This window comes from Melanaphis sacchari, unplaced genomic scaffold (assembly GCF_002803265.2).
Source record: "Melanaphis sacchari strain LSU unplaced genomic scaffold, SCAv2.0 Contig0_pilon_pilon, whole genome shotgun sequence".
NCBI classification, from domain to species: domain Eukaryota; kingdom Metazoa; phylum Arthropoda; class Insecta; order Hemiptera; family Aphididae; genus Melanaphis; species Melanaphis sacchari.
In genome coordinates, this window is record NW_020270366.1 from 10,169,664 (window position 1) to 10,182,168 (window position 12,505).

The following is a 12,505-nucleotide window of genomic DNA, read 5'->3' on the forward strand; positions in this document are numbered from 1 at the left end:
TGTTAATAAAACATTTTACTTTATTGCTTATTATACGAAACAAATGTTATTAAGTTATAAGTTTTGTCAGATTTTTCAGTTTATCGATTATTACAACATTTACAATTTTTGTTTATGAGTTTTTATTTGTAGGTAAAAAATAAAGTAGATATATTCGTGGTATTTGATCTTTTGATTACCTATACACACGAAAGTTGTGCAAGGAAATGATTTTTTTTATGTTCCGGTCGAATTTATAATACGTTTCTGCGAGGAGTAATAAAATGTTATACTTATTTATTTTTAATGTGTTTTATAATTTAAGTTTTAGGTACACATGTTATTTAAGTTTCAAACACGAGTATTATATAGCGTACTGTAATACGATGATAGACTGCAGCTTATGTTAATATTCGTATGATATAATAATTTTTGAACTTTATTTGATTTAGTTCTTGCAAAGAAAACCGTTAAAAAATTAGAGTTTATGAATATTATTAAAATAATAACTTTTCAAATAAGTGATTAAAACACAAAAACCCGTTTGAATGATTATTAACGTTTAACTTTGTCTTGTAGAATATAATTATTTTATTTTATATTATTTACACACCAATCTCATACTTATATACAATTACTGTAGTATTATATTAAAAAAAAAGAAAGTATTTAGACAAAATATTTGACGTTAGATAGCGGTTTGTTAAGAATTAACAAAAAAATATAAAAACAAAAATTTATTACTAATATTTACCTTGGTAAATGTATTTTAATGTTACATAGCTTAATCAATTAGTGGCGAATTGAATGAATCTTAGATATGAACTTAATTTCTTTAATATTTTGTCTAAGATATTTTTCTACACAATATTTCCAATAATTGAGATACAAATTATTTATATTTATTGTAAATTATCAAACCATAAAAATATTCTCGAGCTATACGAATGTAAGTTCTATCATATTGTTATATGTATGATAAACTTTAACAATGACGATCTTAAATGGAAGTGCAGTGAGCCTTTTACAGTATAAGATTTATTGTAATTTAATATATAAATACTTCCAATTTCTTTAAGAATTTATTTATCATCATGTAAAAATCAATAACATTTATGGTTAATAAGCCAAATGGTTTTTAAACTTTTCATTATTAATAATTTTTTTGTTTACAATGAGAAATCGATAAAAAAGAGTTTATTAAGCATCATCGCATATCATAGTAAATCGTTTTGAACACATACATTTTTTTTCGAGATGAGTCAACCAAATATTTATAATTTATAACGTTACGTTTTTTTTTTTAAATCGCTGTCGAGTATATATTTTAAATTTTTAGAAAACGATTTGTTATTGTTTTTTATTTACCAATTGTTTAAAAAAAAAACGGGAATATTCCTACAAAATTATAATTTCCAGAAATGTACTAAAAATAAGTATTTATGGTTCAGATTACCACCCATTGAAAAATAATATACATTATTTTAAATACTTCTCAAATACTAGATTTCTTTTACTTTCTAAATAAGTGGATTTTCACTATATACTTACATTTGCCAACTTTTTACCTACATATAATATTATTACGATTTATCTGCTTGTTGTGGAGTGAACTATACTTGTAGGAGGTCACGAAATCAAGATAAAAATAATAACAGCTTATTGAGCTCGCCAACCTTGTCAATAAAATACTGGCTACACCAATGGACTGAGTACTTTAAAATAATGCCCATTATCAAACTGTCGTAAAAATTGGCCAAATAAATTTCCATGACTATGCAAAAAATGATTTGTATAGTTATTGCTGTTATAACCATCATCATCATTATACTACAACCTACTTTATTAACCATAATTGTTATCAGTGCAGGTATAAAAATGAATGTATTGTTTACGTAAACATGCAATCAGTAATCGTAAAAATACACGTTTGTTTTTAATCGGAACGCATCGATTGAACGGATTCGTGGTTTTATACATTTCGTACTCACAAAATGGTCGAAAATTGTGTAAATATATTATGTGTACTTAAAAAAAATATATGTATACCCCAGATATGTTATAAAACATTAACAGCTATAGTATTCTGTTTCAAATTATGAAATTAAAAACTTAAGTTACTGTTAAAAAATCAATATACCTACAAACCTAATATATTAAAAAACATAAGGATGAAAACAAATGGACTTAGATTTTTCAAATTTTTTTTTTTTTTTTTGTTTATAAATAATGAGCAGCGTTGTTATCATTCACTCTTTTTATAGTATATATTAGTCAATGAAAATTAAAAAAAAAAAAAAAAATATAATATTATTTAAACAATTTTATGATTAGAATATATCTATTGTAGGATTTAAATATATATATATTATCACATAGCAGTAAATTTTTATCAAATTATTAAGCAACGCATAATAATCGTACGTCGCACAACAGCTGAGTTGCAGATCAGAAGTGGCCGTCGCCGCGCTGGTTCATCGTGACGTCATTGGAAGATCGCATGCTGACTGGGTAGTTGGCAAAGATAATTTCGTTTTTCTCGCACCGTTGATGTTATTAATATAATTAAAATAACATAATTTATATTATTATATCGCTTTACAGGTAAAACAATGTCGAGTGAAAAAAACATGGAATTACACGAAAGTATAATATCATAATATAATTTATTCCATTCGATGGATGAAATTCAAAGTATTGCGTGATACGTTACACTTCCGTGACGGTTTCGTCGTATGGAAATTATCATATTTACGTATATATATATATACATATATAGGTATATAAACAATAGTGTTGTGAAGTAGGTCCGTAATAATAAACCTATTGTCGGGGTGGAGGTAATTTATTTGTGTCGGGTCAAAGACGCGAGTTCTATGCCATAGGCGTGGGCTTTTCACGATTGACGATGCGTACACGTTAATGGATTGCTAAGAAATGGAAACAAATTTACGCTTTAGCGAAGATTTGCGTTTGAAAAGTGGTAATGCGCAATAAAATGCATACTAAATTACTGCGAACGAATAAATTCTTGACTTTAGTCCTGAAACCGCGTTTAATTGAGTTTTTAATTACTATATATAGTACGATCGTTGGAAATGCATTTACATGATTGCAGAATCATTCGTGTACAAAATTGGATATTTATATGTTGACCTTTGATAAGTGAAATGTACTGTTAAAAATTTCATTTAATTTCTGTGTTATTGTTTGGGAGGAAACAGTGTACTCACACCGGAGAGCGTAAATAATTACTAATTTTTGGTTTCAAAAGACAAAAGAAAAAAACAAACTACAAGTTAATATAGAGAAATTGTTTTGCACTGGACAAAATTCGTCTCCATAGACGTGAAGCAATACGTCGATAAACGTTTTATATTATAATATAATATGTTTAATGTATGATAGTATTGAGAAAAAAAATTTCAAGTATAAAATATTAAAACATCCTAGGCAATTTACCAAAATAAAAATTTTCGATGGGTATAAAATCCGTGGACTGAAGTGTACGAATTAAAAAATAATCGGCATAATTGTTCGAAGGGTTGAGGACAGTAAAAAAACAAAATATTTAAAGAGCTTCTAGAAGTTAAAACTAATTCACTATTATACTTAAATGATAGTTCTATTATTATTATTATTTTTTTTTTTACCATACTGTTAAAGTCTTATTGAATAAGCTGGTAATTTTAGCATTGACTTTTTTAACTATTGAATATTTTAATTTTATCAGAATTGTTTTTTATTTGGTAGTTCTCTGACTTAAACTAGTGTTACTTTGTCAATACATTTTTGAAATACGAATTTATAAAGTGAGTAATTTTACAGTTCTCTTTTACTACAGTATACAATACGATAATCACAATAACGATTATACTTATTTTTGGTTCATATAAACAAAAAAAAGTATTATTTTTTCTTGTTTAATATAAAAATTAAATATAAAAAAATATGTGTGTGACCAATATATTATTTAGTCACTAATTTATGTTAATATGTTAAAAGATAAATTATTATTGAATCGCATTATATTCAAATCGAAATTTGTCGATCTAGATGTTGTTAAAATCATTTAATTTGTGACCGGGTAAATGAGCGTCACAGCCGTGACGCATACAGGTGAGTATTGGTTGAAGTGAATGAGTTTATTTTTGTACTACAATCATAATATTATATTATACGATCTTAAATTTTTACCTTTTTTTCACGGCAGCAGCCGTGTTTTATACGATCCGTTTATATAGCATATACATTAAGTGTTATTTGGACTGTTAAATCACCCACCATGTATTTTATTATCCAATTAAATACACGGTGGAGGCGTTTGCATTTGAAATCGGTCTATGGGTTTTGTATAAATAACGTAATTGCGCAAATAATAATATATATTATTCATATTTTTATTGGGCTCGCGGTCGTCTTATGATATCGTTTCATCAATATTGGCGATCGCGACAATAATTTTCGGACGCGATAGTCAAAAAGAATTTTAATCATTTGTCGACGACATTGTTCTGTGCGCTTTTCGTTTGTTCCTGCAGCTGTAGTCTCTACCCCGAACACCGAAAGACAAATGTACTGTGATTAGAACTCCTCAGAGACCAATTTTTCGAGGATTTCAAGTCGTTTATCACCACGCGCACGGTCCGTAACATATTATATTGTGTATGATATTGGCGTAGTGATCGGGCAACTAATAGTGCCATGAAATACGCCTTTCGCCGCGAGCTCAACTATAGCAATGATTTATTTCATTTCCGAGGAATTTCGAAATAACCGAGGATCGGTAAGCGTACTCGTCAGAAAAAAACCGACTGTTTTTAGTAGCGGAGGCGTTCGGTTAGATTCAGACCCAATTAATAATAATATCCAAACGGTAGGTATGACCGTTGGTTATAAATACTAGGAATTATATTGTGAGTGTTTACGTGGTCAATGAAAAATAAAAGCTCGAGAAGCTCTTAGACGTACAGTTTGTTTTTACGACGTGCAATATAAACGGAATGCAATAAGTACGCATAATGGCCATAATATATCAGTCGGACTGATCATGGGCATAAATCGAATAAATAACATGAACAACTAATAATAAGATTCAAATTTTTTTTTATCATTCACTTCACAAACTCAAATAACGAAAACCTATAAAGTGATAATGATAAGGATTGTTATCGGTTTTATCGTATTGAATAGATCAAGGCGTAATTGCTAGGTTGTAAAATTTTTGATACTTATGCAAAAAAATATATTTAAATTTACTGTAACATATTGCTTACGAGTAAATATTACGATTTAACCATGAGTGTTATACTAAGTATACTGATATAGTTCAAATACGGTCATTTTTAACTAAAAACGCTTTATGTTTAATGAATGACATTTTCTTATAGGTACATTTTTTTAATAAATTTACAAGCTAATTTCAAACATTAATGTGAGTAATACATGCTGACCGTTATGTGTTTGCGTTTAAATTAAAAATGATAAATACAAAATTCAAAATTTTGGATATCAATATAGTACAACCAATGTATATTATATTTAAATATAAGTTAAATAATTTTGTTATAATGGTCTTAATACTCTACAGTTCATAGTCGTTGTACAAAAGTAACAAAATATTACTTCACGTTAGCTTTTAATTTGCATTTATGAACTGAAAAAAAAATAACTATTTATTTATTGCCATTTAACTAAACCTAAATAGGTTTTATTAAGTTAATATTGATCTAAATTATTTAATAAATTATTATAAGTATTGGGCATTGTCGCTCATTAATAATTTAATGGTTATTTGAATTTAGATTATGGGTCAAATACTATAAGAGATAACATCAGATGATATAAATATATTATATATTATATAGTAATACAGAAACTAGGCTAGATAATATGAAAAAGAAAAATAATCATAAATTATATAATAATAATAATCTTAATAAATAATACTGTCACTTGAAATTATTCATCTTTTTTCTAAAATATTTCAAAGCCTTCTAAAACTTCAAAGTTAGACAAAATTGATATTTGTTTTATTGTAGTATATTTTTTATGGTGTTTATTGTTATTTAGTATTTATTTATGGTATAGCAGTGTCAAAGCTATAATGGATTTAAACATAAATTTTACAACAAGTAAATAATCTTATGATGTTTGACTTCTAACTTACAAGAAATAAATAGTAAAAAAATTCCTATTAAAACCGTGATACAGATATTACTTAAAAGTTAAAATACTTTATCAAATTAAAAATCGAATTATTTTTCATTTTATTTTTAATGCGTACTACTCACTTGTATTAAAAAAAAAACCCTTTATTATTATATCAGTTTTACTATGTGTCATATTTATAATATGGTAAATATACAAAATAGACTATTTTAATTGAATAATATTAATTTTTTACAATGTTTTGACAAATTATATCTAAGATTTTTAGAACCATAAACAAATAATATCACAAAGATTGGAAGCCACAGATTTTTTTTCCTGCTTCTACTACATTGGGGCTTGATTTAAGTAACTTAATACCCGAGAAATAATAATATTTTAAAAATGGCTTAAATATTATAAAATTCCTGCATACAAATAGTTTTTTTTATTCATAAATCTTGATACGTATAATGTGTTATCCCATTTGGTAAATGAGACCAAAAGAAAATATTTTCTATTTTATCCATATACGTTTTAAAAAGTACAACATTTAATAAACCATTATAAAAAAAATAATGATAAAATTCTTATTAAAATTTTTTTACATATTATGCATGTAATTATATACTTATGTATCTATACGTGCGAATAAAACAACGTAGTCAAAAATAAAATGGTATTAGCTTTTTAAATCTGTATAGCATTAATTTTTAATAATTTACACATCAAATTAAATTCTATAATAATTTAGATTATAATCTGTTTTAATTTATTTTTATATTTTTTACAAAATGTTGAAAAAAAAATGATTACCTTTCTTTAAGTAATAAATTATATTTTAGGCGTTTTGTATAAAAATTGTGAACACATATAACATAATAGAAGATACGTAGGTATGGACGATTTATTAAATTCAGGAGAGTAATAAGAAACAGGAACAAAACGTTTTGTCTTGATTATAGGTAGGTATATATGTTTTTCAGTAAAAATTATATTCGAATTGAGCGTTGAATTTCTTGCACACAGTTGTTTAATGTTAACATTTGACTTTATTTTGTCATTATTATTTCCGATCCTAATTATTATTGTTGATTAATAATTATAATTTTAATTGCTATATTGAATTCGTTGTACGGTTTCAATCCGCAAAAGTGTTTACGCAATTGTTTCTAGTGAGTTATTTAGATTTAGGGTTATTTATAAATAAGTATAAATACAATATAATACTAAGAAGTAGAAAGTTAAAAAGATAATACTAAAAGTTTTTTTTATTAATGATAAATTTATCGTGTATTAAATTTTTGTTGGAATCAAAATATAATATCATTATGTTATACATTAAAATTAGTAATTTTTCCAAACCATTTTTGTATAGCTTTAAATTTGACGAATAGTGAATAAAATCGGTGAAAATAATTTATTACAGAATCAACGGATTATTATTGTTAAGTATTAATTTTTTTGATATAGTTTTATGATAAATGAAATTCAAGAGTCATTTTGACCATTAGATCACTAAAATACTTAAATATGATTCTTTATCGTTTGTTAGTGTACGACGAAGTTTTTATACGCGTACACAACATTTATATTGTATTCAAAATGACCCAAAGTGTTCACAAGTAAAATAATAAGTTATCAAATAGTTTTATTTTATAATGTTCATAATTACATATTCTTTTTTTTTAGATTCTAAATTTTCTAAAAAGTGTTTTTAAACATTTTTATTAAAATTAAAAAAAAAAAACTTTCTTTTAAACTTGGACGACTGTAGTTTTACTAAAAATATCGTATTGATTTTAATCAAAAAGATCTTATAAGGATTCATATAAAGTATTGATTTACAGTAAAATTAATATCGTCGTAACTTATAAACGATCGAAATTACACGCTACATATATAGGTAGGGTAGGTACTATTTGTATACGATTTATCTTATTCGTTGTATTAACTCAACTCCCAGTCACTTTCATTCCATGGACGTCATTATGTGTATCTTTGTCAAAGGTCCACAATTGATGGAATTCCATGGTTAGGAATGTTAATTGAAAAATGTATTGTTTTAATTCATAACAACCTATATTATATAGTAATGATTATTAAAAAAAAAAAAAAAAATAACGATAATCATCTTTAAAAATGTACAAGTTTACGATTTATCATAGATATTGTAATGGTTTTGGAATTAGGAATGCTTATAAATACAACACTATTTGTATAAAATCAATAAGATGGATTTTGAACGTATTTTCATACTGATTTTAATAAATTTTATTATAATCATACCTATTCACATATTCCGCTAGAAACATACATTTTTTTTTTTTAAACAAGCTTTAAATTGAATTTGTACCTCGTATCAAATGACTTATTGCGCTATGAAAATACATTAAAAAAAGTTCTGTTTTAATGTTTTAATATATTAATACATGGTAAAATAATATTGGAAATCGCAATATTACATGTATAAAGTTTATTGTCCCAAGTATTTTTAAGTTTTTAAAATAAGTTGTAACCAGATGGATTTCAATAGCTCGATGAAAATTTAAGTTTTTGATAAGTTTTGAAGTTTTTGTGCGTCGATGACTGCTGTAGCAATAGAATAACTTTTAGAATATTGTACTTATGAACGGTGTTTGCGATAAATATATAATTTATCTTATCTTGTTCGTAAAAAATATTGTGTACTGCAGTAGTAAAATTTCTATTTCAGATGAATCGGAGACGGAAGGCATATACAGCTGGTGAATTATGATTTGACTTCAGACTGCTGTGCCAACGATGAAAGATGGAGTCGTTATGGATCCCGTCGTTCTGGAAGAGGCTCAGCAGCTCTTGTCGCCTGCTTCTTGGACTAAAGGTAACGAAGTTTCAGCGTTTGTTTTTGTTCGTTACTGATAAATACTCGTACATACATGTATTAAAATTTACGTACTTACGTCCGACACGTAATGATCGCAATGCACATTTCGACACTGCACTTCAAACATCGCCATTTGTCAGACAAACGTGAAACTTATCGCAATAAATTGCATATAATTATATTCAATGGGTTTGGATGAACGACATTTTGGTGACGATTTTGTTTAATGGAATTACCTTGTATTCGTATCACGATTTAAATTATACAACAATCAAGCTCACTCTCGAACCGTCTCTCTTTTCTATTTTATTTTTTAATTCACGACTGGAAACATTTTCATTAAGTCTGATGCGCATTAACTATTCGTCTTGGTGCCACTGCTAAGAACTGGAATATAAATTGTTTTACACTCACACGCATACTGCAATGCGACAAATCGTTTAGGCCGTCAGAACACGATAAAATGACATATTATTTTTATAAACAGTTTTGTTTAAATGCAAATGCAAAAAATATAAACGATAATAATAACAATAAAAATGGAAACAATGCTTTTGTTCTTTCTGTTGCAGCCGTACTGTATCGTTTTTGTTTTTCTAGAACAATAAATTATATTTTCAAAGAAAAATACATGTATTTACCTTTTATATTATAATTATTATTTTTTAACCTTTGTACACAGCAGCACACTAGACATGTTTAGTATTTACTGTTCTTGATTATTTTTTTTTTTCACTGATGAATGAACTTGTGCTTTCGACAAACGATCCGAATTAAATTAAAGTCAAATAGGTTATATCAAGAAAAGGATGGTCCTCATTAGCCAGTGTTTTATTTTTATTTTTAATAACTTTTTTAAATTGAAAATCTCGGGCAGTACGCAACAGTTACGTTGACAGGAGACATAATAGCTTTAAACTCATTCAATTCATGACATTTGATTTATCAAATCTTGTTGAAACCTTAGAAGCTAAAATCCGTAAAAGTACTAAGATAAAAGTAAATTAACTATAAATTACTCAAATAATAGTATTAAAACTTTTAATATGTATTCATATTATTTTAGTGTCCCTTTAAAAATACATTGATGATGATAAAATGTATATTAAAAAGGAAAAATACTTTTTTTTACTAACATAAATAACATGTCTAGAAAGTTTTTGAAATAGTCGGGTTTAACTTTCATTGTCTCTATCGATATAAAATACATAAATTAATTTTAAATGTTAATTAAAACAAAAACACGTTTTTTGGTACTAGTGAATAAGCATTATATTTCTTCCGATCGTTGTAGAATATTATCATCACGTTGATCATAAATCATCTGTACTCACACAAGTCATTTTGCGCCGATTGACTCAGTTGCCGGAAGTAGTTCATGAAAGCTCAGATGAAGGTATAAAAATGAATTTATATCGGTATTATTAATTATTGTTTAGGTTGTCATGATATTATATCTTCACGATGTATTATATGCTAGTCTATCTACAAGTGACGTAAGCACCAATGGTGTAATCGAGAAAATATGATGAACATTTAAGTTTTTTTTTATTAATCCCTTTTCTCCACCTCCAAATAATAAACATAATTAATTTTATTTAACTAGAAAAACTACCAACTTTAATTTTAAAATCAATTACATTTTTTCTTCTTTTCAAGTCGTAAGAAAAAAATTGAAAGTATTAACAATTTTATCGCATAATATGTTCAGTTGTAACAAATTATATTTGATCAATATTCAATACACAATTTTATGAACTAATACACGAAAAATAATCAAAACTAGAGTGTTTGAATAATTTTTTTAATCGTTCTAAATCATACAACTAAATTATAACAAATATACGAGTAGACTAATTCATGACTAGAAAAAAAAAAACCTAAAATCTTAGAAAATCTACGCTTCTATAATTATGGGCTACCAATAAAGTTTAATTTCTGGTAACTTATTAAATAACATCTCTTTATAAACCCTTAATTCTAAAATTTAAAATGTACATATAAATATTATATGTATTATCTTTTACTATATGTTTTAAGATTTCCTGTCAATATTTTGATTAAAATGTGTAAAGTACTATTATTTCTTATTTTAAAATAAAATATATTGTTCATTATTTATAGGAAAACTTTTTTACATAAATTTAAAAAAAAACAAGAATGTTATTAATATATTATATAATAATTTAGATTTTTTGAATGATAGTTTTATGTTTTCTACAACTCTATTCGCTATAAACTCTGAAACGCATCGACACATTTATTCAAGTCAATAAAAATAGAACATTGAATTTTTAGCATAAACCTAGAATGCTAAAATTATCCTTTATTGTTCTTAAATAATTATTCTAAGTATCGTAAGCAGGAAAATTATCTTTCGCGTGCAGTGATATTTGAGTGTATAGTCAAACTCATTTTTATTATTTTAGTTTAATTAGTATATTATATTTATGTTGATGAGTAGTACCCATTTAATCCGTTTTCTATGTATTTATATTCTATATTTATCCATAATCATTGTCAATTTATTGAAAAGGGGCGCACGATTAATATTATCTTCAATTGTATTCTAAAATAGTTTCTAACTAGAATTTTAAAAAAATGTAATAGAAATAATAATAAACTCTAATACTTGGTATAGTTGTATTAAAAGCTTCATGAAATAATAACATATTATATACCATTTTATATTGAATTTAAACTGTTTTAAATTCCGGAAGTCGATTATTTTCTATTTATTCTTTCTCTTAAATTACATCAGCGATCTTAAATATTGTCATCGTAATAGATTTACTACCTACAACACTAACAAATCAATAATGTAAAACAATTATTGTACCTATATATTGCATTTGTACAGAGTAGAAAATGTACTCTGTCGGTCGTATGCGTGTCGAGACTACAGGTTGGTTGGTTTTACAGGGGATATTTGTCCTAAGAATGCCAGAAAACGTTACAATGTCACCATACTGGAACTGAACCCGGTCGTGGGTCGCGATGACGTCGTCGTGGACCACTGCCGGAGGAGAGAGAGCAGTACTAGTAGCGGTGGTGTTAATGACGTGTTGCAATCGTCCTGCAGTGAGTGCATCGACTGTCCATATAACCAATTTATATGTACAGATCCCAAATATATGTATATATGCATATATTATATATACATATATACATATAAAAGTATCTATGTTAAACGCTCAATATACTATATTATTTCGTATAGATATTACAGAACGATATAGACGTAATAAACGGAAGAACGCATCGAACCGTCCAATATAATATATTATTATGTTATACAGAGCAATTCGACCCGTATTCACGCATAGTCAAATAACCGCGATGAAAATAAAATACAAATGTGATCGCTCACTCAGTGTATTTTATATGCTTATTATATTTATTAATATTTAATATTGAACAACGTTTAATTCGAGTTATAGTTTAGTTATTATATTATAATATTACAGCATTTCCAATCCCACTCAACTCATTATTAAGATGACGCTTTTA

At 26.2% G+C, this 12,505-nt stretch overlaps 1 protein-coding gene across 3 annotated transcripts in view; it reads left to right on the forward strand.

Moving 5' to 3' along the window:
- The window catches only part of LOC112596539 (potassium voltage-gated channel subfamily KQT member 1), a 246,064-nt gene that overhangs the window by 74,865 nt on the left and 158,694 nt on the right, over positions 1–12,505 (forward strand). For 2 of the 3 annotated variants that reach the window (XM_025342278.1, XM_025342287.1), the window contains exons 3-4: positions 8,846–8,992; positions 11,918–12,076. In XM_025342278.1, coding sequence (XP_025198063.1) covers positions 8,914–8,992; positions 11,918–12,076 — 238 coding nt within the window. In that variant the 5' untranslated portion in view covers positions 8,846–8,913. The remainder of the gene's footprint in view (positions 1–8,845; positions 8,993–11,917; positions 12,077–12,505) is intronic. The other variant, XM_025342294.1, reaches the window with a different exon arrangement.